Raw genomic sequence first — 25,211 nt, forward strand, 5'->3', positions numbered from 1 at the left:
AAGGAAGAAATGTGAGTAAGCGTGATGAAATGCTTACGTACGACGCAAGTACGCGTTCGGAATAGGGACCACAAAGCTGGCGCGTTTGTGATTACGCACCTGCGGAGTTGGCCAGACGGTTCAGTGGCAACAGTACGTGAGATAAGTACTCCACTGCGATAGGGTAAGAACAGGCTGTTCGTGAACTTAGGCTGCTTAAGTTATGTTTGGGTATTGGTGGTTGAGAGCCTTCGCTTTAGTTCTGCCTAAAGCTTTACTCTTGTGCAGCGCGACGGTCAGATTTGGTCGAACTCAGGGGGAACGTGAACGCTCGCTTTGGCGGCACGAAATTTTGGGGCAAAATTTGGGGTTCCCAGTTGAGTGGCTTGCGTTGAAATTTTGGTAGGAAGCCTGGTGGCTTAACATCTGATTCCGGGCGTTTGAACCCTGAGTGGAATTGCGTTGCCGGGATCGACTCTTCTGTGCCGGTTGTTGTGAGATGGTTTAGGGCATTCCAAGTACGCAAGAGTTGCAGAGAGCAAAGCCGTATTCTTGCTCGCCAGCCATTCTCTTTCTGCCCAGCGGTTGTCAGCACTGGCCAGGCGAGATTTTCCGGGCCATGGAGGAGCTGTTAGGAATGGCCTGCCGAGGTGGCAACATGCACTTTTTCTCAGCCAGCTGCAGCTGCGAGCGTTGCGAGCTTCCGCGAAGAGAACCATGTAAGCTTATCACAATTGCTGCGGTGACTCATTTCGTAGGGACCTCGAGGTGCCGCTTCAACAGCCCCTCGGCGCCGTTGTGACTAAACGCGATCGGCGGACCAACTATTGTTACTGAACCCGCCATCGCCGATATGGTCTCTCTGCATCAAGAAGAGCTTTCCTAACAAAAGGGTGCCTTGCGGTGAGTGGGCCCCAGGATTCGTCACAGTCTGCTGACACTCGTGGCGACTACAGGACGCAAGACAATGGACAACCGGCGGCCACGCTGCGGGGGTCAGCTCGGGGAACCAACGCGCCTTTCAAGACTCAAGATAATGGAAAACCAGCGGGTCGACTGCGTTGACGTTTGACGCTGCGAATCGGCGGTGAACTGCCATTTCCCCACACGCAGGGATCTAGGAAACACGGAGTGTTTATAAGAAGCTGTTTGTCGGCTGCTAGAACGTACTCGTCAGTGTGCTCTGTGATCGTGCTCGCCTGTGTGCTCGTCATCGTACTCGTGAGCTGTGTGCTCGTAAGCTGTGTGCTGTATGCTTGTCTTGCGTGCTCCATTTGGGAGCCACGCTAGTCTGTCGATGTATATCTTGTTTAAATTGTAAATACTGTAAATAAACCCTTTTACGCCTCGTTCTTCCCAAGTTCCTCTTTACGACCTACAACCCCTTCAACTGGTGGCAGCGGCGAGATCGTCCCACAACTTTAATAGTATGTGAAAATCTTCAATGAACTTCTTATCAACTTGGGCCGCTGAGTATGTGCCACTGAGTGTACGATAATCAAGGGAACAATTCTCAGCGTTCGCAGGCACTAGCTCGCCGTGCTACTTGTCTCAGAGACCACGTGCGGAATTCTCGGCTGTGCCACTAGATGGCACCGCATGTCCAAAAAGATGTGGGAGGGAGTTGTCCCGTTTTTGCATGATGCATTTCTCACCGTTTGCAGGCACTGACGCGCCTAGCATTTCATAAACCACGTGCAGGCTTCGCGGCAGCGGCGCCTGATTGGGTCGAGTGTTCTTAGGGAAGTGTAAAAGAGGAGTCCAGCTGTAGTGTAGCCTCATACGTAACTCATTCCGATAGTGACAATACGTTGTGTTGTTATATTGATTCAATGCTGATGCATTATTGTAGAATGTCATCGTGAGATGTGTTCCGACGGTTTTATGGCGTTAGCATTCATAGGGCACTCCACGCACTTTCCGCGGACTATATATCTACGTAGCTATGTATGCTTGTATGTTTTTACCGAATCCATTTCCCACGTACCTGGGTAGACAGGAGTGGAATGGGTAGCGCATCGGGCTGTTGTGCTGAGGCAACATAGTTCCTAGCCCACCATCGGACCAACTGTGCATACTGTGTTTGCACACAATTTCTATTCACTCTCCTGAAATAAACTTGAAGCTTGCGTCACTGAGTATGTGTGAATGTGTACATACGTGCCGCTCTTCAACGAACCTCTTTGACGCCTACATGCGTCACCATATATATGCGGGACTGGCTAGCCCTACAGCTACAGCATGGGCCGTACCGATGTAACCCAGGTTTTTCGCACAGGAACTTTATTATATGCACAATGAAAATTAGTCTCCACTTCAGGTATACCTGAAGTGGTCCTTGTCAATAACCGCACCTAATAAGCCATGGGACTTCTCGTGTGCGATAATATGGCCATTGAGAGAAAGAGGGTGCGGTGTCATGGGTTTGGGCCTAAACGCAATTAGGGTCCATTTTTCGGTGTACACACTAAGGTCTTATCTGCGGAGATATGAACAAGTTAGGGTGGCTGCCCGCTGAATCCTTGCGCGCACTTGAAGACGAGTCATCGCAAGAAACTAACCGTAAATTTGGTCAGCGTATATTGATAAGTAAAGTGTCTTGGGTGAATTTTCAGCAAGGCCGACCATAGTAAGGTTAAACAGAAAAGAGTGGGGGACACCGCTGTATGTATAATAGTTGGCAGTAGGCCCACCTTTGTTTTACACAAAGAATTAGGGACCTTCTCATTAACCAGTCGCGGATCCACTGAAACATTCGACCACCGATCCCGACAGCTTCCAATGATTCGAGGATCGCTTCCTAGGTGACATCATCGTACGCCCCTTTCACATCAAGAAAGGGCGCCACTGATATGCGCTTTAAAAATTTTTTTTTGCTCGATAAAATTGTGAGGTCAGTAACATTCTCTAATGATGACATGCCTCGCCGAAAGCCCTTCATGGAGTCCGGGTACACACTGTGGTGTTCTATATACCATCCTAGGCTCATAAGGGTTATTATTTCCATTACTTTCCATATGGAACATGCCAGGGTAGTAGGGCGATATAATGGCTGGTCAAATGGTAACTTTTCTGCTATAAATAGTTGTCCAAGCCGACTTATCTTCCATTTTTGAGGAACAATGCCTTCGTGTCATGAGTGGTTGTAGTAATTTAAGAGCTATTGCCTGGCCTCTTGTCCAAGATGGGCTACAGCAGCATTGGTGATGCCGTCGGGCCCTGGTGAAGATTAACGTCGAGAAGCAGCCATGCAGGAATCAGGTCTTCCATAGTAAAGATAATTTACATTTCTGGTACGCCAGGCACAGCCAAGCCACTCCTTCGGTGTTGTGGGTGGTAGAAAAATTATTCACTACCTCAAATTGCATCCGGTATTGATGAAGGTCTAAAGCCATGAAAGGATGTCACGGTTGCATAGACAAGCGCAGGCCATGAACGGAACTCCAGCTGTGTAACAGTGGTTTAAGGGAGTCCCGTAATTCACAAAAGATTTCCGACGGTGCTCCTGCAATTTTTCCAAACGGCGCTGGATTTTCTTCTGTGTACTCCGTGCCATTGTCAGGTGACAAAATGCCTTCGTGCACCTGTATTTCCTTTCAGCTCGGCATCGAAATGCACGTAACCTTTCTAGTTCTACTTCGAAAGGGGAACGGTTTGCTGTCAACGTTAGGAGGCATGAAGCTTCTCCTCATTGCTTCTGTGATTGTATCCTCCAAGTTATGGCCAAGGTTTGCTCGGCATGCACTTTCCATGTGTAGCTTAAATTTAGGCCAGTCGATTCTTGTTACTGCATCGGACGAAGGAAAATCTCTTAGCCCTCTAATCGGCGTGCGAGGGGGAATATGATCTTTCTCATGCGTTTCAATGTCTGAAAACAAGGGCAACAAAAGGAAAACATATGGCAACGGCATCTGTTACTTCTAGTGTGAATGTTTTCTTGTCTCAGATTCACCTTTAGTCCCGGAACGAGCCAACCAGTTCAAAGCAGAGGTGTACTGCTTGACAGCTCACTTTCATTATATGGTTTGGGGTCTCGCCATATCGCGAGTTTCGTGTTCTGTGTGCGTTGTCTGGGGGTCGATGAACACACATACGACGCTGTAAAGAAAGCGTATGACTGCTGGTGGGGCTCAGAAACAGACAGACAGACAGACAGACAGACAGACAGACTGAGCCTGACTTGACTTTGACCGACCGACCGACCGACCGACCGACCGACCGACCGAAATACAGACAGACAGACAGACAGACTGAGCCTGACTTGACTTTGACCGACCGACCGACCGACCGACCGACCGACCGACCGACCGACCGACCGACCGACCGACCGACCGACCGACCGACCGACCGACCGACCGACCGACCGACCGACCGACCGACCGACCGACCGACCGACCGACCGACCGACCGACCGACCGACCGACCGACCGACCGACCGACCGACCGACCGACCGACCGACCGACCGACCGACCGACCGACCGACCGACCGACCGACCGACCGACCGACCGACCGACCGACCGACCGACCGACCGACCGACCGACCGACCGACCGACCGACCGACCGACCGACCGACCGACCGACCGACCGACCGACCGACCGACCGACCGACCGACCGACCGACCGACCGACCGACCGACCGACCGACCGACCGACCGACCGACCGACCGACCGACCGACCGACCGACCGACCGACCGACCGACCGACCGACCGACCGACCGACCGACCGACCGACCGACCGACCGACCGACCGACCGACCGACCGACCGACCGACCGACCGACCGACCGACCGACCGACCGACCGACCGACCGACCGACCGACCGACCGACCGACCGACCGACCGACCGACCGACCGACCGACCGACCGACCGACCGACCGACCGACCGACCGACCGACCGACCGACCGACCGACCGACCGACCGACCGACCGACCGACCGACCGACCGACCGACCGACCGACCGACCGACCGACCGACCGACCGACCGACCGACCGACCGACCGACCGACCGACCGACCGACCGACCGACCGACCGACCGACCGACCGACCGACCGACCGACCGACCGACCGACCGACCGACCGACCGACCGACCGACCGACCGACCGACCGACCGACCGACCGACCGACCGACCGACCGACCGACGGACGGACGGACGGACGGACGGACGGACGGACGGACGGACGGACGGACGGACGGACGGACGGACGGACGGACGGACGGACGGACGGCTTGGAGGAAGGAAGAAGATAGGAGGAAGCATCGATCAACGCGATTGAAGCCAAGAGTGTCATCTCAACACGTGATCAGAGGTACACGTAAAATGTGACCAGAGATACAGGCAGAGCAGCCGAGCAGTTGCCAGCAGAGCGCGCATCGATTAAAGACTACCCATAGAATGAAGAACCAACTACCGTGCAACAAATGTTTCGGCAAATCTCGGTTCTTGCTTCGTGATCTCGACGGAATATGTCTTGTGTTGGGACTCCACTGAGCAATGTACTGAGCAAAGGGATTGTCGACACGGAGCCTTCGCTTATCCTAACTGACATCAAAAGGAAAAAAGATGGAGCTGGGCAGATCATGTAATGCGCCGGTTAAATAACCATTGGACCGCTAGGGTTACAGAGTGGGTACCAAGCGAAGGAAAACGCAATCAAGGACGACAAAATACTAGGTCGAGCGATAAAATTAGGAAATTCGTGGGTGCTAGTTGGAATCGGTTGGCGCAGGGCATGGGTAATTGGAGATCGCAGGGAGAGGCCTTTGTCCTGCAGTGAACAAAAAAACAGGATGATGATGATGATGATCCTTCGCTTGCCAAGGCTGGCTGCATGACGTAATGCTCTCTCCTATTTTTTTCCACGCGTCATTTAGCTATTCCTTTGTTGAGCGTGTGGTCATTCATGGGTGAATGCAGAACGCGTGGCTATAAGCTAAGTTTGAGTTGCAAATATGGGCTTTGAAGACAACGATGATGATCCTTGATGACCGTCCTTTCAGCATAGAAAAGTTGGTTGCGCAATAGGGACTGCCAGTTCAGTGATCAGCTCCTGATGCTTTAATAACGTTCTTTCCTTAAAGTGACATTTTACGTTTCTATTACCACTTAGTGTACCATTGTGTGTTTATTTAGTGATATTGTTATATTAAATTAAACCGATTGATTAATTTTCTTCTAATTGTAGAAAGTACAGCACATGCCGTTCTAGGGCTCTTTTTTCTATATTGAATTCTTAAGAACATTTACGAAATGTGCTTTATTGCACAAACCTCTTTTCTTCCATGTCCCTTCATGTTCTTATTCTGTCATCATTGGTCAATTTATTATTCATTGAAAAGCGAGCAGCACAATAGTTGCCAACCTTTCCAATTTCATAAAAACAAATATCTCCGTCACACTCGACCATTGTCGACAACTTTGCAAACAGTATTTTGTGCGAAAATAATCTTTTCGTTCAGCTACACCAGCGATTGCTGAGGACTAAAAAATTGACAAAGTGTCGACGAGTTAAGAGCAGGTTTGATCAAAATAAAGCTTTTTTCTATGTAACACCCATTCACGTTTACAGACAGCATTCAGAGCCTACGATTTCACAAAAGTAAACCCCGCAATGGCAAAACTGTGCAGGTTGCGAACTCATTTTTTTCTTGTTTAAGAAGGAAGCTTACGGAATTTTAGGTGGTGGCATATAGAGCTGATGGCCTCTATGTGAGAAGCAATATTTAGAATAGCTGCAAGGAACGCGTTGGTTTTGCTGTAAAATTGGTTGGAAACATTAAACGATGCAATCGGGGGGGGGGGGGGGGGGGGAAGAAACGGTACTGCTTTTCGAATTGGGGATTCCGAACAACGCGCCCTTTATGTAACTACATAAAGTTAATACCTTATGGCGCAACCAGTAATTGCTGTGCACGCGTTTCGCAAGCCGCCAGCTTACAAAATACCACCCCTTCTAATCCCCTTCCACTAAAATTGCATACCGTTAGGATGGCATTAAATTTCTCAATCAGCGGAACAATGTCAGAGTTTCGTTTATGATGCAGAGCACTGGACGCAGAAAGTTTAATTCTCCGAACCGACAATAACCACGACATAGGCGCCAGCGCATGATTGAACATGTGCCACAAAAGAGGCTCTTCAGGTTAATACAAAAAACGGTCCACGAGCGAGAACTAAGATAAAGAATACACAAGGATACAGGGCGTAGATATTTGGCGGTAAAATATTTTTTTTTTGTCAGCCGTGCACCAGACTGCGTCACAGTGCTTGTTATGCAGGATCCGGGCACGGACCGGTAACGTGGAAGCACAAGTGACTACGTGGCTAGAGATTTCGTTATAGTCTTTGGATCATTGCACATGGAGTGCCTTTGTACCGCAGATGAACCCGGCCTCAGTAGTGCCATTACAATTGCGTGGTTGAGCGCACTAACAAAAGGACAACAGAGAAAATGGCGTCTAGAAGACGAGTCCTCACAGTCAGAGCACGCCAACTATAGGGATCGCAATCACGAAACGATCGTTTAGCTGTCACCGGCATAACCGCAGTCATCTGTCGAATGCCAGGACGCTACGCTTGCATCAAACGGACGGAAGACACGACGAACCGCAGCAGTCGGCATAGGCGGAAGTACAATAGAGTCGCTTCGATAGCCCATAAATGACCCATCGTAGGGCAGCGTCTGCAGCATCTGCCGTTGAGGGCCCTTTCTTCAGCCAGTTAGTCACTTGCGCGCTACTCTCTTAGGCAAAGTTACACTCTTTGGGGTGTAACCCAACAATAATCGTCATCTGCCTTGCTTGCGTTTCCTTTCTTGAAAACGCCGCGCCCGCTACTTTCCTGTCGGGAATACTATGTCATGCTGAAAGCGCATGCCGTTCATTACTGGAAAGTACCGGGCTCGCCGCGTTAAAGAAAGGAAATGTCGACAAGACAGATGACGATTGTTGTTGCGTGGCAAAAGGGTGTAATTTTGCTTAAGAGTGTACAAGTAATCGAACACGTCATTTTTGAACACATCGTCTCATGCTTGTCTTCTTCAAGGCGACCATACTTTTCTCGGCACAGTATACACAGGCACGGTTCTTCTAAAGGGGAAAGGGGGTAATGCAGGTGGGCGAGGCAACGAATGAGGGTGTGTTAGCGGCGAGACGACGCTACCTCACATCCTTCCACCGAAGCTGTATAGCCCACCTCTCTTTTCAATTCTACACAGTTGCCTATAACACACCCATGTTCATTGCCACGCCCACCCGCATTACCCCTCTCCCCTTTAGAAGAACCGTACCTATATATATACTGTTTCGAGAAAAGCATAAACGTTTGCTCCGGCTTTCACCTTGTTCTCATTTTGCTCATCGTCTTGAAGTTGCATCTCCCGCCTGCCCCGTGTTTTCCAATCTTATACTTGGAAGACAACCTTTTATTTTCTGAAACTCAACATGATTTTAGTCGCCTGTTGTCAACTGCGACACAGTTAATAGACACTAACAACGATTTCTTCTCAACTCTTGACAAAGCAGTAGAAATAGATGCCATTTTCTGGACTTTGAAAAAGCCTTGGACCAAGTACTACAGTGTAAACTTTACTAAAGCTTGGCTACATCTTAGAGGGTCAACAAATTTTCGAGTGGCTTGATTCATACTTATCGCACTGGCAGCATTACGTCCAGATATACGGATGAAGTTCACCCATCACTCCAATATTTTCAGGAGTGCCACGGGATTCTTGCACCGCTTCGTTTTATTATATATTTAAATGACCTCAAGCTCGGCTCTCCTGTGCATGACCGTTTTTGTTTTGCATATGACTGCGTAGTTTATCGCACGATTCATACTGAACGTGACCTACTTGTCCTACACAACTATTTATGAGCTCTTACTCATTGGTGCCACAACTGAAGATGTCACTAAATGTTACGAAGTGCAAACCAATGACCCTATCCCTCAAAAAAGTTCCATTTAGTTATTGACACAAAACTAATGGCACTTTTCTCGAACTAGTGGAACAATTTAAATACTTTCGCGTAACAATCAGCTCGAATCTCAGTTGGAGCCTTAAAATTAAAAACATCTTTCAGTGGCATCCAAAAGATTATGGCAAATAAGATACTGATTAAAACATGCATCCTCTAAAGCAAAGCTTGTAGCCTGTACTTCACTCCTGCGTCCCTTACTAGAATATGCCGACGTGGTCGTCTGGGATCCGCACACTGAAACTGCAGTTAAAAATATTGTTACGTGCTATTCCCGCGCACTGAAGCATGCAACCTGCCGAGCATGGAAGAGTGCGGCAGAAAGACGGGGAAGACGACGATCGGAGTAGCGCTCGTGTTGTTCTGCTGTCTAGCTTCCAGCCAGCTCTCTCTGTATATATTCTGTAAATGTAATTTCCTGTCCCTTTTGGCAAATCTCATCCCCGTGGCAATATTGAGGGGGTTCAAAAAAAGACATTGTGATCCATATGCCACGCCTACAGAAAACAGGTATCACTGTCCAATCTTCTCAGCCACTCGGGTTTTCCCACTTGGGAATCCTGTCTAAAAATGCACCGTTTTAATATGTTATTTGCCATCGTTTTCAATGCTATCAAAATAGAATTTCATACTTATATGCAGTACAGCAGAACAAAACTAGGCATAAACACGACAAAACAATTCTAATGTCGCACTGCTGAACCAATAATGTACACAAGCTGTCCTTCTTTCCAAGAACGATAGCCGATTGGAACAAGTTACCTACGATGTGGAAACGTTATGATCACACGATGCATTTTTGCGTGCAATAAGTTCTAGCCATTAGGTTTTGTGTGCTTTGTTTTATTTTCCACTGATATGCTTTTGATGCTTTCGGTTTTTGGATTTGAATGTAAGGCATTTGTGTCATTTTTGTTTATTCCTGAGTTGCTCCGTAGAAACTTTACTGTGCGCCTATTATTTTTCTTTGTAGTTGCTGCTATTGTTGTTTTCTTGATAGACAAATGACTTGCAAACGTTATATACTCACTACTGCCTTGACTACCATAAGGCTGGCAGTATTGAATAAACAAGAAATAGAACAGGGCAGGGCGTACGCTGCATTTATTAGTGCGTGCATTCAGATAATATTGTGGCTGTAACAAATTTTCTTCGTGGTTTTCTTAGTGTTAGTGGGCGTTGTTGCCTCTACGTGTGCAAAAAGAGCTTTTACGATAATCTGAACCCACATGCGATAGTCTTTTTTTTCTCACATAATGCGTTTTCTCAATCCCCAGTGTTTCCACTACAAGCCACTCGTTTTAGCGACGCTTTAGGCGCTGCGACAGAAAATTCTGGACATCTTCCATAAAGGCTTCTAGGCCTGCTACCGTAGCTCACGGCACAACAGGCAGATATTTTAGAGGATGAATAGGAAGAAATGCCGAACTCCCATGCGCGCGAAGTGCCACTGCAATGTCGCGAAGCGCCGATTTCCGGAACAATGCTGACTTCAGTGGGGGGCGCTCGATGCGCTATCCAGCCCCCTACAAAAGAGATCAGTGGACGGACGATGTCATAGAGTTTGATACACTAATAGGAAATTCTATGGGCGATGCGTTTGAAAGCTTTAGGAAGGTTAGACCATTGCCTTTGAGCTCCTCGGACGTCGTTCGAAAAATACGTGGAGGCGACATGTTGACATGACGCAATACGCATGACAATTGCTGACGCGCTTCAGAAACAGCACCCTTGCAGCTACCGGGCTTCTCGTAATGCTGGCGGGATAAGGTGCATGGCCAGCAGCTTCGCATATCGATGATCGGTTCTGTTGTCCGTGCTGTCCGTTCCGTTGAGATAGATATAGGAAGAACGGTGTGGCGTGAACACTGCTGCTAAGCGGAAACACTATGTAGCATGCAGACGCCGAACTCAGCACCAGGAGACAGAACGCTGCCCTAGCCCCGCTGCCTAGCCACTCGAGCGGAGCGTGGCAGTGCGTGCGCATGGCTTTTGCCGTTTTCGCAGTCAAACGCAATGGGCGTCATTCGTGTCGCTCCTTCACGCGGTAGCGCAGCCGAAACTGCGTGGGTGGAGCTTCTGCAGATATGTTGCTAAAGCAAGAAGTTCCAAAGTTTTACTGGAGGTTTCAGTTTCAACAGCGCATTCAGCACATGAGCTTATTGAGTATCGAGTATTGAGTATCGACTCAGTTCGAAATATTGTTGAATGTTATCGTGGATTTTATAGAGAATAGGTCTTGTCCAATCAGATGACTAGAAGGATGTGAATGCTGCTGTTGTGCATTACAGAATGTAAGTGTGTGCAAGTAATTATTTTGGAATGTACAGTGACATGTGCAGACGGGGATCAGATTTGAACCGTGAGCTCCGATTTTAGCGACCGATGACTGTGCCTGCCGCTGTCGTTGTGGGCCGAGTGTTACTTGTAGTTTCCGGGCACAAATCCGCCCAATCAAGAGTTATATTAGTGACTCACAGCTTTCGCCCTGAATAATCCTTCACCGTCACTACAACGTGACAAAATCCACCTTCATCCTGTCGCAGCAACTCGTTCAGCTGGCATCCGAAGAAATCTATTCGGTCCCTGCAAGGTGGATCTCGAAATTTAAAGATTATGATGGGAACGTAAAATTCTAAAGTTAAGGTGCACATTATAAGAGCATGAAAATAAATTGCGTAGACCACGACCATCTGGCGTAATTCCACCTATTGGCGTCCGATAACTTGTCGGCTTTCCTGCTTCTTACAGCTATGATCCCCCATGCATATGTTGCAAGAATCGAGCTAACAGCGAAATTACCAAATATAATATGAAGGACATTGCTTAATTTATTTTTTGATTCTCTTTTGCAGGGTTCCTTCGAGTCATCAGGGACCACGATGAAAATATCCCGCATCTACAGTTTTGAACATCTTCAACATCAAGAGATACGAGAAGTCCCCGATTTGTAGAATCATTAGCCTTTTTATAGAACTTGGAACCTAGCCCAGTTCATCTCATAACTGATTCTACGAGACAAGCATACAGGTTAGGATAGTGCTGCCGTTGGGATCTTTGTGTGAGGACACGTCTAGCAGTGAACATGCCTCGTCGATACGAAGCAATGCAATGCCATAAGAACGAAAGTTAGGCTCACGACCTTGTTACTCATTCATGGGCACCCCTTGTCGCTAATAATATAAGCCAAACTGTTAGTAGCCAGATTTACAAAAGCTACGGCGCCGAAGCAGTGGGGTCATCATGGTTAACAGGCTGATGAGCAGCCTCCCCTTGTTGGACCTGCGGCAGCCGCTCTACAACAAAACGCCGTCGCCACCGTTCACAGAGCTGGCAGTGCCCACAGTCGTGCTCCCAGATGTCGCTGTCTTCACCGAGTTTCCCGATGGTGTCGAGAATTCGACGTCACATCCGGACTCCATCAGCGCAGTGGACGGCCTGCCGGATGCAGCAGACCTGATCGTGCGCGTCTGCCTTTACGCGGTTATATTCGTGTTCGCCGTAGTCGGGAACGTGTTGGTGCTCGTGACTCTGGTGCAGAACAAGCGCATGCGCACAGTGACGAATGTCTTCCTCGTCAACCTGGCCGTGAGCGACCTCCTCCTCGGTGTCTTCTGCATGCCATTCACCTTGATCGGAAGTATCCTGAGAAACTTCGTGTTCGGAGAGCTCATGTGCAAGTTCATTCCTTACCTGCAAGGTAAGAGTTGCACGAAAACTCTTCAAACCTGCGTACACCACTTGCTCGAAGTTATCGTTAAAGCACGTCGTCGCGATAATGAACAAAATATCAGGGTATTTATGTCTATTGCAGGACAGACTACTCCCCGCGGCCTTACCCCGCTTATACGCATGCATGTAGGCTGCGTTCTACGTCTGTGAATTTCCTCTTTTCATCGATCACTTCGTCTAAATCCCTGACACACAGTCTACATTTCGCTGCTCTTTTCCAAGTTTGCTTTCTTTTAGATGTAGATTGCCTCATTTGTAATTCCTCATTGCAGTAGACAGTAGAATCAAGTAGAGCCATCTACCAAAGTTTGCGGAAACCGAAACTTTAGAAAAAGTTAAGTTTTCTAGCGACTTGGACGCCCGTTCAGAACATTGGTAAGGGACAAACAGACGGACGGACGGACGGACGGACGGACGGACGGGCGGACGGACGGACAAACAGACAGACAGACAGACAGACAGACATACAGACAGACAGACAGACAGACAGACAGACAGACAGACAGACAGACAGACAGACAGACAGACAGACAGACAGACAGACAGACAGACAGACAGACAGACAGACAGACAGACAGACAGACAGACAGACAGACAGACAGACGGAGGAATAAACTGGTTGACATAGCAAAAGCGAACGTCAACTTTATATCGACATATACACGACACTAGTAACACATGTCTGCACTTGTCTATACACATGTCTCCACAGACCGCATTTTTAATGCAGCCCGAATGGAGAGTGGGCGGTTGCCTCATGGCCTCTGTTTGTAGCATAGCTGTTGCTTACTGGGCATATAATGCGTTCAGAAATGGAAGGTCTGCGCGCAGGCAATCATGCTCATCAAAAGTAAAAAAAAAAGGAATAGTTTCCGATTCCCTTAAGGAAATTTTTCACAGTCGTGGGACCATATATGCGGTCGGGGAAGGAGGTTCGGGTGTGTTGGTTATTCAGCTGGAACTGACGGCGCAGGCACATGCGCGTGAAGAACGCTCTTCTGTCGGCAATCGTTTGGTTTAGCTGCCAGTCGAGAAGAAACCGTGAGACGGTGATTTTGTTCAGTGATCATGCGCCCCCGTCGATCAAGGTCGTTGGCATTGTTGTCTGTCAATGCAGAGCTCGCAGCAGCAGAGCTTACGTGGTAATTATTTTGTTTTCTTTTGACTCATTCGATTGGTCGTCCAACATAGTTTTGCAAGCGGTGGTGAGGTCGTGCTAGACGACTTTAAAGTGATGTTGCTAGAATATTCCCGTCAAATGACCTTACTCGGGTTTCACTATCGCTCTTCGATCGCACTTACAATCGCAATAAGGCTTAGATGCTGTCTTAGGCAATCAGTTATATATCGTTGCCAAGACGATCTCGAACGAGCAGTCTAATATGTCATTATTAAAAAGCGTAGCAGCATTCCTTTTCAGCGTTTCCGCGTTCCAAAAATAAGAAGAATTTGCCGTAGTTGGTCGAACGAGCACTGCAGTCAATACCAAGGCGTTTTCGGCCTTATCCTTGCGAACCAGACTTCCTTGTGCGGGTTTCAACTCAAATTGCCTTTTCTGTCCCTAGCAACAGAGGGCACGCAGACGGTTTTCGTGTATGTTTCTTTGTTATCGTCACAGCTTTCCTAAAACCTCCTCTCGTTGTTTCCGGTTTCAGCAGTGTAAAATACTTGCTTAACCCTGTGAGGTAACCTCTGTCAGGAATTTTTCTTAGATTTGCTATTCTTCGTTCTTCATTTGCGTTTGTGTGTGTGAAGCTTTGAAATAAAGTGCAGCGTTTGAATCTCGTTCGGCGGGTTATCAAGCGTACCCACTCCTGTTGCTAGTCCTAACCGGCCTTTGCAGATTGCTTTTCTGTGTAGCTAGGCTTCCTTTTTTTTTTGCCTTTTTACTAGTGCTCCAATTTTCGTCTTTGTGAGTTTTCTTTCTTCTTTTGCATCTTATAGAAATCTCACAATTTGAAGATAATAGCATCAGCTTCCCTTGTATTGTACGGCTGCTTAGGCTTTATCCCGTTACTTTCATTTCAGGGTTGAAAAAAAGGAAGGGTAGGCTCAGTGATAAGCCATGACAATGCACCGGAAGACCAAGCCCGTTGGCTCTGCACAATGGCGAACCTAAGGTTATCGCGCGAATTGAAGAAGCAGTGCGTCGCTTGGGCAACCTCTATTGCACATCAGAAGCTCAGTGAGTGTGGGCATTGCTTTCTAATGTTGAGCAACGCTCTCAGAAGCTTGCTTCAGTTGAACTTATTTTTTTCTTTGCTGAGTATGAAATATTCGAAGTTTGCCCGCTGAAAAGATTGGCCATCCCAAACTCACAGTCAGAAAAGCAAAAATACAATAAGGACTATGAAAGTACAACACACTCAGAAATTTGTTCCAAAATAGCAAACACTACCTGAGCAAGTCCGTGGATCAGGGAGGCAAAAAAGAAAAAAAAATGAAAGGATATGACACTGTAAGAACAACAGAAGCATAAAGAAATAATTAGAACATAGAGGAAACTTAAAGAAAATTGACATCAACTACTGTTCGCAAAAAGTTTATCAATTCATTGTCTATTATAAATCCTCGTAGCGCTTTCAGAGATAAGCTCCGTTTTTAGGGCACGATCGACCACCGTCCGAGCACTTTCTGCCTACATTTTTGAGAGGCTAGATGGCCGCAGCATCAAGGGGAATTTCGAATACCACAATTAACGTAAAGACAGTTTAATACTGATCAGCACTAAAACCCTAAAACACAAGTAGGAATACGAACGACTTTCACCATTCTTATCCAATGCTGGACGGTATCAAAGATGCATGTATCTTAGATGTTAACTTGGATACTCTTTGGTTATCTTGCGTCTGTATCATGATACGCCTGGCAGGACGTGTATTAGTATCACTATTCCCCATACCTGAAAGAATGTATAGTGTATCTTAAGGTACAAGATACTGCTATCGTATCATCAGCGCGCGAAACTGCAAACGTTGGCTGAACTCCGCTTCTCAAGACGACGGAGACTTCAGTAAAACATGACGACCTCTGTTAGCCGCTGAAAGCAGTAAATAGAGCAATAAAGTTTTTCCTTCGTTGCTTCCTTTTCTCAAGCTGCTAATGCCGCCACTAAGCCAACTGAATTTCTACAGACACTGAATTTTCTGTTGTCCGACCTTAATAGGCAAGTTGACAATACTTCATGCTTAAATGTCATAGCTATTAGTAGTGCAGCCTGTATCGTGTTTCAACGTATTCACTGTAATTGTGCGGTACGGCACCACCTTTCTATTCTACTTAGATATATTTTACTATTTTTAGCTCATCCTTAAATTTTGTAATGTTACAAATGACCAGGTAATCGGAGCTATAAGTAGCAGTAGTGTGAATAGCGGCGGTATCCTACGACCCTTTGTGCCACTACAATACGTATGAAACGTTTTTGGGTTGCACAAGGTTTCTCGTAGAAGAAAAACCGTAAAAAGGATTACACGTTAATGAATATGTAGCTAAGGAACTCTTCATGCCAACGCATAAGCAGAATGTGAAAGGTTATTGCAGCTTCATGTGCTCTTTGCATACATTATGCGTCGCAAGAAATGTAGCTATACCAGCGTTATTGCTGCGGTACACCTGTTCGGTGATACGTTATTGCGCAGACAATAATACGTTTAAGGACAAGGTAAAACTCCACAGCGGTATTTGCGCCATCGTGCTGAGGCTTCTTATTGATGTTTTTGTAATGAGATGGCAAACCGGCAAGCAGGGCAGCGACTCCAATCAATTACAAGAGCGACAAACAAAAACCGCTGACAATGCAACGTATGAAGAGCTCTCATGTTAAACATCTAAAGCAACCCCAGTAAATTGTTTTGCCATGAAAAGATTATATTTTTAGCAACAAACGTCAAAATTTTGAGATACTAGCACACATTTTATTCAAGTGAAACAAGATTGGTCAGGGTGAACAAATTACCAAGTCAGCATTTTTTATTTTTTTTGTGCATACGCGTTTGCTGCTACTTCGTATAGATCTGTGATAAACATTTGCGTACGTATCGAAGTACCATAATATACAAATGGAAACTATCGTATCGGATACAGTAACTGCGGTAGTGTCTTGTATCTGTATCTCAAATACTTGTTGCCCAAGCATCTTGTATCGCATCATTATAGAGCTGCAAAGCATCTTTGCCCAGCCCTGTTCTTAACAAAGACTTCGCCAGAACGTATTGCTCGAGTTCGTAGCAAAGCGTTACGATGATTGGTATTGGGAAAATTAAATGCGTTTTAAGATGTTCTGAGGCTTCTACGCCAACCACCAAGAATCGACAAAAAGATGAACAGTGCTACTGAAGAAATGAATCACCAGTTTGTTAGTGACAAGAAACAGTTTATCAACTTTGTGGCAAGGAAGGATCGTACCGCATTATTTCCTGTGTAGTCTCCTGTAGGTGCCTTTGAAACCTTCCGCACCCTTACAAAGCTGGGCTTATATTCACAATGTGTTTTCTTCGCTAGTTCGTCAGACCAGGTGACGTCCAGTGGTCGCTCAATGCCACGGTATTGCCGGTGTACGAAAACAGGGCACGTCACCGTTTAAGGTGGACGCGTACAGTGAATTGATTGATTGATTGATTGATTGATTGATTGATTGATTGATTGATTGATTGATTGATTGACTGACTGACTGACTGACTGACTGACTGATTGATTGATTGATTGATTGATTGATTGATTGATTGATTGATTGATTGATTGATTGATTGATTGAAAACGCTTGGGCTTACGGAGACGAACTTCGATCACGTAAGGTTTTCTAAACCCTCAATTAGGCCTCAAATAAATTTGACCACCGCATTTAGGACCCGAACACCATGACACAGTGCTCAGTAGCAGAGCGGCACACCAACTCAGTGAACTTGTTGGGCAAACCGCGTTCGGAATCCTCGTCTCTTGGCATAACGACGAGCGAGCAAGTCTTTGTTGTGAGAGCGAGATAGTTCCCGAACGGAGCGTGTAAACAGGTCATTCAAACAAATCTAAGGTTACCCCGCATGTTTCAGGAACGCCTCCGAACAATGGATTCCTATTATCCAGACGCTACGCTTCAGCCCGGCACTGAGGTTGATCGGCCGGCTTCCTATACAACCGTGCGTTTGCTTTGCGAGGGTAACAGAGTCCAGGGTCGCTCAGTCTATCGTTACCTTGTTTCCATGCAAGTATGCACGGATATATCTGCTTGGTGACCTCTAACGTGCATCAATTTTTTCTCTCTCCTCCTGGTGTGTTTCGGCAGTGACTTTTGTCCAAGTAATGAATAGTGCTTCTAATGGCTGTTGCTCGTTTGTTCGCTCAAAGTGCAATAGCATGGCAGTGCTGCTTTGAAAATGCACGCAGTTGTTCTTGTACGTTTCGTTTTCCTGTTTATTTATTATTGTTTGCGTGCAAAGAGATTTCGGTGCCTTTTTGACATGCGGACTACTCCTATCAGTTCATAGATGAGACTAAAAAATTTTCTAACCAACAATATAGAAAATACTATAGTGACAATGAGTTGTAAAATTCACATAGACAAACGCAACACAAGTGCACAAAAAGAAATATTACTTAGCAGTTCACAAAATTTGAATGTTCATGTTGGAATGCAAATGACGTCCCTCGACGGTGGCAAACACAGTGCGAATACACACACAACAGTCACGAAAACAGGTTAACGAAAGTGATTACGCAAGGACAATGATGTCCAAATGTGGATAAAATGAATCACGTTCATAAACACAATATTTCGAGCCTCTCCGTTACTTTTCATCCTTTATTTTGCTTGCTATGTAGTTTGATTAAACTGAGTTAACGAATTTGCGACCTTGTTGTGCAAAGGATACAAATTACAAAATTAAACATTAAACATACTCTGGCAGTACAAACAGAAGTTCTTCTCCGTGCGTACAGTTTGAAAATGTTTTTCTTTAGCAGCCTTACTGCAAACTCAATGAATCTGTGGGCAGCAGAAATGTCCCCGAAAATATTGTGAGTAGTGTGAAATGAGGTGTTGCGCCTTTTTCTCCCACTTATAAGCGAACTTAAGCTCACGGACGACTAGTACGCAGTAGAATTTATGTTCCGGACAATGGGGTTTAGGCGCGACAGAACGACGCCATTAACAAAACCACTGCCACCACACGCAACCACGACTGTGCTCAAAGATATATATTCACAACACTTTATGTGCTTTCTTCCTTTCTTACTTGCATTTTTTTTCTTCTTATTTTGCAATTCATCCGTTGATTTAAAAGCTTTATGTCCGACACCATGCCACGTGAAGAGTGGACCTAGGGGCTTCGAAAAGTTAGCTAAAGACAGTTACTCCGCCTTAAACTTATGACCTGCCAATATTGTCGACGTTATGCCCTTGATATTGGCAATCTCACCGCACTCTTCAACAATAAAAGCTCGCGATTTACCACCTGGGCTGGTGGAAATAAGTTTTATTTATTTATTTATTCAGAATATTCCTAAAGGTCCTCTCGCAGGAGGGTATTACATAGGGAGGGGGGGTGTAGTAATGCATACAAATGTAATGAGTAATAAGTCGAAAGGAACTGATAAACAATAATCACAAAAATAATAATACAAGGCCAACAAGATTATCGTAGTACTAATAATAATCAGAAGTGTACAAAAAGAGAATACAAATCACAAGCACACAAAAATGGAGGGTAATCTGGGTCATAGAAAGCACTCAGACCATTCATGTATAACAAATCAGAAAACAACACAACACGTGAATTAAAAAAAAACGCAAAACACCGCAATAAAAATAAAAACAATGTTACATAGAAGGCAAGAACATAGAAGGCTACATAGAAGGCTACATGTTACATAGAAGGCAAGAACATTTTTTAACATCATTCATAGTGTAAAAAAATGGGGGGGGACATGACAAAAGAGAGGTTTACGCACTTTCATTAATGACTAGAAGTTTCTGGAATTCATTTATGTCGGTGACAGTTGCGATGTGTGATGGCAAATTATTTCACTCTGTTATGGTGCGCGTTGTGAACGATCTGGCATAAGTTAGTGTGCGACACGTGAAGCGTTCGATTTTAAAAGGGTGATCACGGCGGGGAAAGATGGCAGGGGGTGGCCTAAAGAAGTCCTCGCGAAATGATGCGTGATGGTAGAGCTTATGGAGAAGTGATAAGCGAGCGATTTTACGGCGACATGATAACACATGCAGTTCAGCATGATTCTTCAATAAAGTGACACTGGTGTGACGTGAGTAATCCGAAAAAATAAAACGCACAGCACGGTTCTGCAGGGCTTCGATGTTTTTAATAATGTAGTCTTGATCTGGATCCCAAATGGCTGAGGCATATTCTATTTTAGGACGGATTAAAGTGATATAAGCCAGTTTACGTAAGTGCGATGGGGTGTATTTCAAGTTGCGTTCAAGAAACCCAAGTGAGCGGTTTGCTGAAGCAAGGGTGGCGTTAATATGGTAATGCCAGAGACAGGTCAGACTGAAAGTTAACTCCAAGATAAATTTGTACGTGGTCGTACGTTCAACTGAAGTATTATTTAGCAAGTAAGACGTTGGAATGCGAGAAGCTTTTTGGGTGAAATTCATCAACTTTGTTTTTTCAAGGATTTGGTGTCATTAGCCACGTTGTGCACCACGAAGTTAAGGAGTCAAGGTGAGATTGCAGAGATTGGCGGTCAGCTTCAGAAGCGATGTTGCGTTAAATAACACAATCGTCAGCGAAAAGCCTAACTCTAGATTTGACGGAGGAGGGTAAGTCATTTATATAAATTAGGGAAAGCAATGGACCGCGCACACTTCCTTGAGGAGCACTGGTGAGACTGGGACGAAAGGAGAGTCAAAGTGATTGACCGACGTGAACTGTTGTCTGCTAGAGAGGAAGGCTTGCACCCACGCCAGAACAAGGGGGTGAATCTTAAGTTAAGTTTTAGTAAGAGCCGGTGGTAAGAAACTCGATCGAACGCTTTTGAGAAGTCAAGGAATATGGCGTCAATTTGGATGCCGGCGTCCTGTGATGAGTGTAAATCCTGAGTAAATCCTGCAAGTTGTGTTTAGCATGAGAAGCCCTTGCGAAAACTGCGCTGGTATTTGAAGATGATATTCTGTTCCTCTAAATATGTAATTACTTGTGAGTGTATAAAGTGTTCAAAGAGTTTACAGACGGTACTATGTTAAAGATATAGGTCTGTAGTTAAGTAGGGACGAGCGATCCCCTGATTTAAATATGGGCACTACTTTTGCTATTAGCCAGTCCTGAGGAATGGTGCCTGACGATAATGATAGAGAGAAGATGGCTGCCAAGCAATGATAAATACCAGAAGACGTTTATACCATGATAGATACCAGAATATGTTTAAGTATTTTGTTGTTGAAGCCATTATGATCAGATGCAGATGAAGTTTTTAATTTTCCAAGTAGAGATAAAATACAAGCTTCGTCAACTATTATTTCAGTCATATTAATACCGGAAACAACATCAATGTTAGGGCATTTAGTAATATCCTCAAGAGTAAAAACTGTTGAGAATGAATCATTTAGTAACTTAGCACATTCGGATTCAGTAACAGGAGAACCATTGGTATTAGCAAGAGTTACATCGGGGTGGTTGGTGGGATTTATTGTGCGCCTAAAGCGCCGAGGGTTATTTATTATGAAAGATGACAAATCACGACTGAAAAAGTGACGACGAGTAGTTTTTAAATGCTGTTGATATTCCTTGTCACACTTTTTATAGCGACACCACGAAGCCGATAATCTGTTTTTGTCTGCCATTCTGAAAAGTTGTTTCTTTTTATTATTAGGTCAACGCAATTGCTGATTGAACCATGGAGAAATGTTGCGTGTTCTGATGGTCATAACTGGAATGTACTTGTACATTAGGTTTGAATGACTATGTTTAAAAAGGTTCCAGTTATCTTCTATGGAACGTGACAAGTGAGCATCTAAAACATGTTCTGTGAAATAGGATAATTCGATACATCTTGCATCAAAATTGGCTCGCTTATAACACCTTATACACTTTCCAGCAACTCTCTTTTTGTTAAGTGAACAAATTAAAACGGACGTTTGGGCGAGTTGGTAAGCCATATTTGAAACAGAACAGCGCGGTTTTGACGGGGACAAGCAGGATTTCACCCTGTTTATCCCCGCTCTGTTCTGTTTCAAACAAGTTAAGCTTCCAATAATTATGTCATGATCAGAAAGACCATCGAGATGGGCTATGTCAGTAAACAGGTCAGGACGAGAAGTTCAAATTAGGTCAAGAATGTTTGTGCATGTGCCCGAGCAAAGTGTAGGTTTTTCTATAAGCTGGCACAACGAAAAATCAAGGCAGGAATTAAGAAATTCCTGTGCCTGAGTATCATTGGCTGAAACAGATAGTGTAGACCATTGAATATTGGGATAGTTGAAGTCTCCGAAGATTATAAGAACTGCATTTGGAAACCGTCCGCATATTTCATCAACAACGCGATGAAATTCACTTTCGAAGGTCGCAATTATGTCCGGGGGGCGATAAAAAACGCCAACAATGAGATCAGTACCAAGCATCAGGGACACAAATACGCTTTCAAGAAACGAGTTAACAAGGATAGGTATAGCAATGAAATCTTTACAAATTGCAGTAAGCACACCACCGCCTCTTCGATCCTTTCTATCACAGCGAAAAAAGTTAAAATCTACTTGAGTGACAAGAATATTACTATCGGAAACAGTATCGTTCAGTCCCGTTTCTGTTAGTGCGATGATGGAAGGCGAATTTTAGTCGATAATTGAAGATAGTTCAACAATTTTAGTAATAACACTTCTGATATTAGTGTAGAGGAAAGAGACCTTTCCGTCTGAACGAGATGGGGTGGTTACATGTGCTTGACCCTTAGAAGGGGCACGTCACGTAGGCGGGGCGATTGCTCAGCGTGCGTCGGTGCGTGGTACACCCACCGCGCAATTACAGCTTGTGTCCCAAATGTAAGTGTCGTTATTTAGGTACGGCTTGTCAAAAATAAGACGCACACGATCACCTTCTTTCCTTAGTGTTTTTGAAAACTGCAATAACTTTCTGCGTTTGTCCCACACAGCCTCAGAATAGTCCCGTGGTACACTGAAGGGCGCATTTTTTTAGTTTGAAGCCTTTGCTTAGAATGGTTTCGACTTCTTTGTCATTGAAAAGTTTAGCGATGATGGGGTGCTTTTTATCTGAGGAGAAGCGACCTATGCGGTGAGCCCTGGCTAGTGACGAAATCGAAAAGTCAAGTCCCTTCATGCAGAATTACCCAATGCAACGTTGCGGCTGCGAGAAACACCGAGCAAGATTCTGTAGGCGCGTACAGAAGGATCGGCACAGTCCAGAAATGTTCATGCACTTTAGCATCGCCGGATTGCGGCTTCTGCAGCCGCTAATTGAACCGAAATGTAACCTCGGGCGTAGCAGCAAAACGCCGTGGGCACTGAGGCATGGCGACCCAAGCAGCCCACGTCTACTTGAAGGAGAAATTCGTCCCTAGTTGAAGGTCACATCGTTCACTGTGTCCTTGTGTAACACTAAACTTGCAGGCATTGCTTAGAACCTTGCACACCCAAACATGGTTTAAGCGTTCACGCGTAATGCGGTGCGCGGACGGTATACGCTACTACGTCACTGACCGAGAGCTCGACCTTTTGTAAACCGAGAATAGATTTAGATATATTGTGGTGAACCAATCGGTTCGAAATTGTTCTGTGAAGGAAAGGGTGTGAGCAGACACGACGAGCGCCACCACGAACTATTTTATCGCTCTTCGAATGCCCATTCTGTGTGTCGTACACAATACATTGAGCGTCTGCTCAGATCCAAAATACTTGAGACCCAAGAAAGAAAAAAATAAATGGGCACAGCTGCCGGCTACCACGGTCATTTGACAACTTTCGGCACTCTACCGCGCTATCTTTAACATAAACAGCGTATTTTGATACTATGCTCAATAACACGTGCGTGCTTCTGTCCTTGACCTTCAGCATATGCCCTGTAAAATTCTTATCAGCCTTCAAGTAATGCGGCCGGGGAAATAAAGGGGAAAAAAAAAGCCTCATTAAGACGAAGAGTGATTGACTTTTATATCCTACCAAACGTAAATCGAGAAGGGGAAATGTTGTCGAAGACACCGATAGCTCTTGAGTGCCCGTACTTGCATAGAATACGAATGCGAATGTTTTGGACCTCCTAGTTTTGGTATCCACATGCATGCTCTTGTCTGCGATTGGGAAATACGTATATACGACGTATAGCTATAACTGAAGCCTCAGCCTCATGAAGTACAATGCACATTACGACTGAATATGCCCGCCAGCTGAACATGGAATAAACTGCAGGGAACCAACGCCGTCCAGATGGCGCGGCTGAAAAAGGGCCCTCAGTGCCATCTAGTAAGAAAGCGCCCTATCGTTTAGCAAAATGAGAACAAGGTAAAAGCGGGAGCCAATGTATCGACAAGTGGACTCGTCCTTTACAGGCGACATATCCTTTCCTCAGCATAGTATATATCGGCAGGGTTCTTCTAAAGTGGAGAGGGGGTAAGGCGGGTTCAGTAGCACAAACATATGGGGCAACTGGCAGCACGATGTTTTGACGTTTTAATGGCATCTGCATTTTTAATGAGCATGGTATATTTTTTTTTCGCTCAGAGCAGTGCGTGCGCATGTGAATATTGAGAGCACTGAAAAAGCTGCGGCAATCGAGGACAAAATTATTTGTTAAAAACGTCATAGAAGTGTCTCGTGCAAAACACAATTCGGCAGCCTGCATGCAAGCTTTCCGCCGCTTGTGTTACGGCACAGTTTCGAAATTATTGACTAACTGCAAATGTTCTTTAGTATAAAGCGAGAATGGCTGGGATTGCGTGTAGCAAATTGTTTTCGATGTTGAGAAAACAATCCCTGGCAACGACGGTTCAAGGTTGCAGCGAAATTCCATGCACGAATAAAGAAGTTGTAAACACGGCAGGAATTCAGGTCAGCGCAATCGTTTGTTTCTTTTCTGCATATTCCACGTGTTTACAGCAGGTATTCAGAGACCTGGATTGGGAAGAATTGGGGATAAGAGTTAATGGAGCATACCTTAGTAACTTGCGACTCGCTGATGATATTGCCTTGCTTAGTAACTCAGGGGACCAAATGCATGCTCACTGACCTGGAGATGCAAAGCAGAAGAGTGGGTCTAAAAATTAATCTGCAGAAAACTAAAGTAATGTTTAACAGTCTCGGAAGAGAACAGCAGTTTACGATAGGTAGCGAGGCACTGGAAGTGGTAAGGGAATACATCTACTTAGGGCAGGTAGTGACCGCGGATCCGGATCATGAGACTGAAATAATCAGAAGAATAAGAATGGGCTGGGGTGCGTTTGGCAGGCATTCTCAGATCATGAACAGCAGGTTGCCATTATCCCTCAAGAGAAAAGTATATAACAGTTGTGTCTTACCTGTAATCACGTACGGGGCAGAAACTTGGAGGCTTACGAAA

General features: G+C 45.6%; 1 protein-coding gene across 1 annotated transcript in view; it reads left to right on the top strand.

The window, feature by feature from the left end:
• LOC126536662 (cholecystokinin receptor type A-like) overlaps nucleotides 1–25,211 on the top strand; it is a 288,019-nt gene that overhangs the window by 85,096 nt on the left and 177,712 nt on the right. The window contains exon 2 of the mRNA XM_050183690.2: nucleotides 11,817–12,661. Within this exon, the coding sequence (XP_050039647.1) occupies nucleotides 12,205–12,661 (457 nt within the window). The 5' untranslated portion in view covers nucleotides 11,817–12,204. The remainder of the gene's footprint in view (nucleotides 1–11,816; nucleotides 12,662–25,211) is intronic.

The sequence above is a fragment of the Dermacentor andersoni genome, chromosome 4 (genome assembly GCF_023375885.2).
Source record: "Dermacentor andersoni chromosome 4, qqDerAnde1_hic_scaffold, whole genome shotgun sequence".
NCBI classification, from domain to species: Eukaryota; Metazoa; Arthropoda; class Arachnida; order Ixodida; family Ixodidae; genus Dermacentor; species Dermacentor andersoni.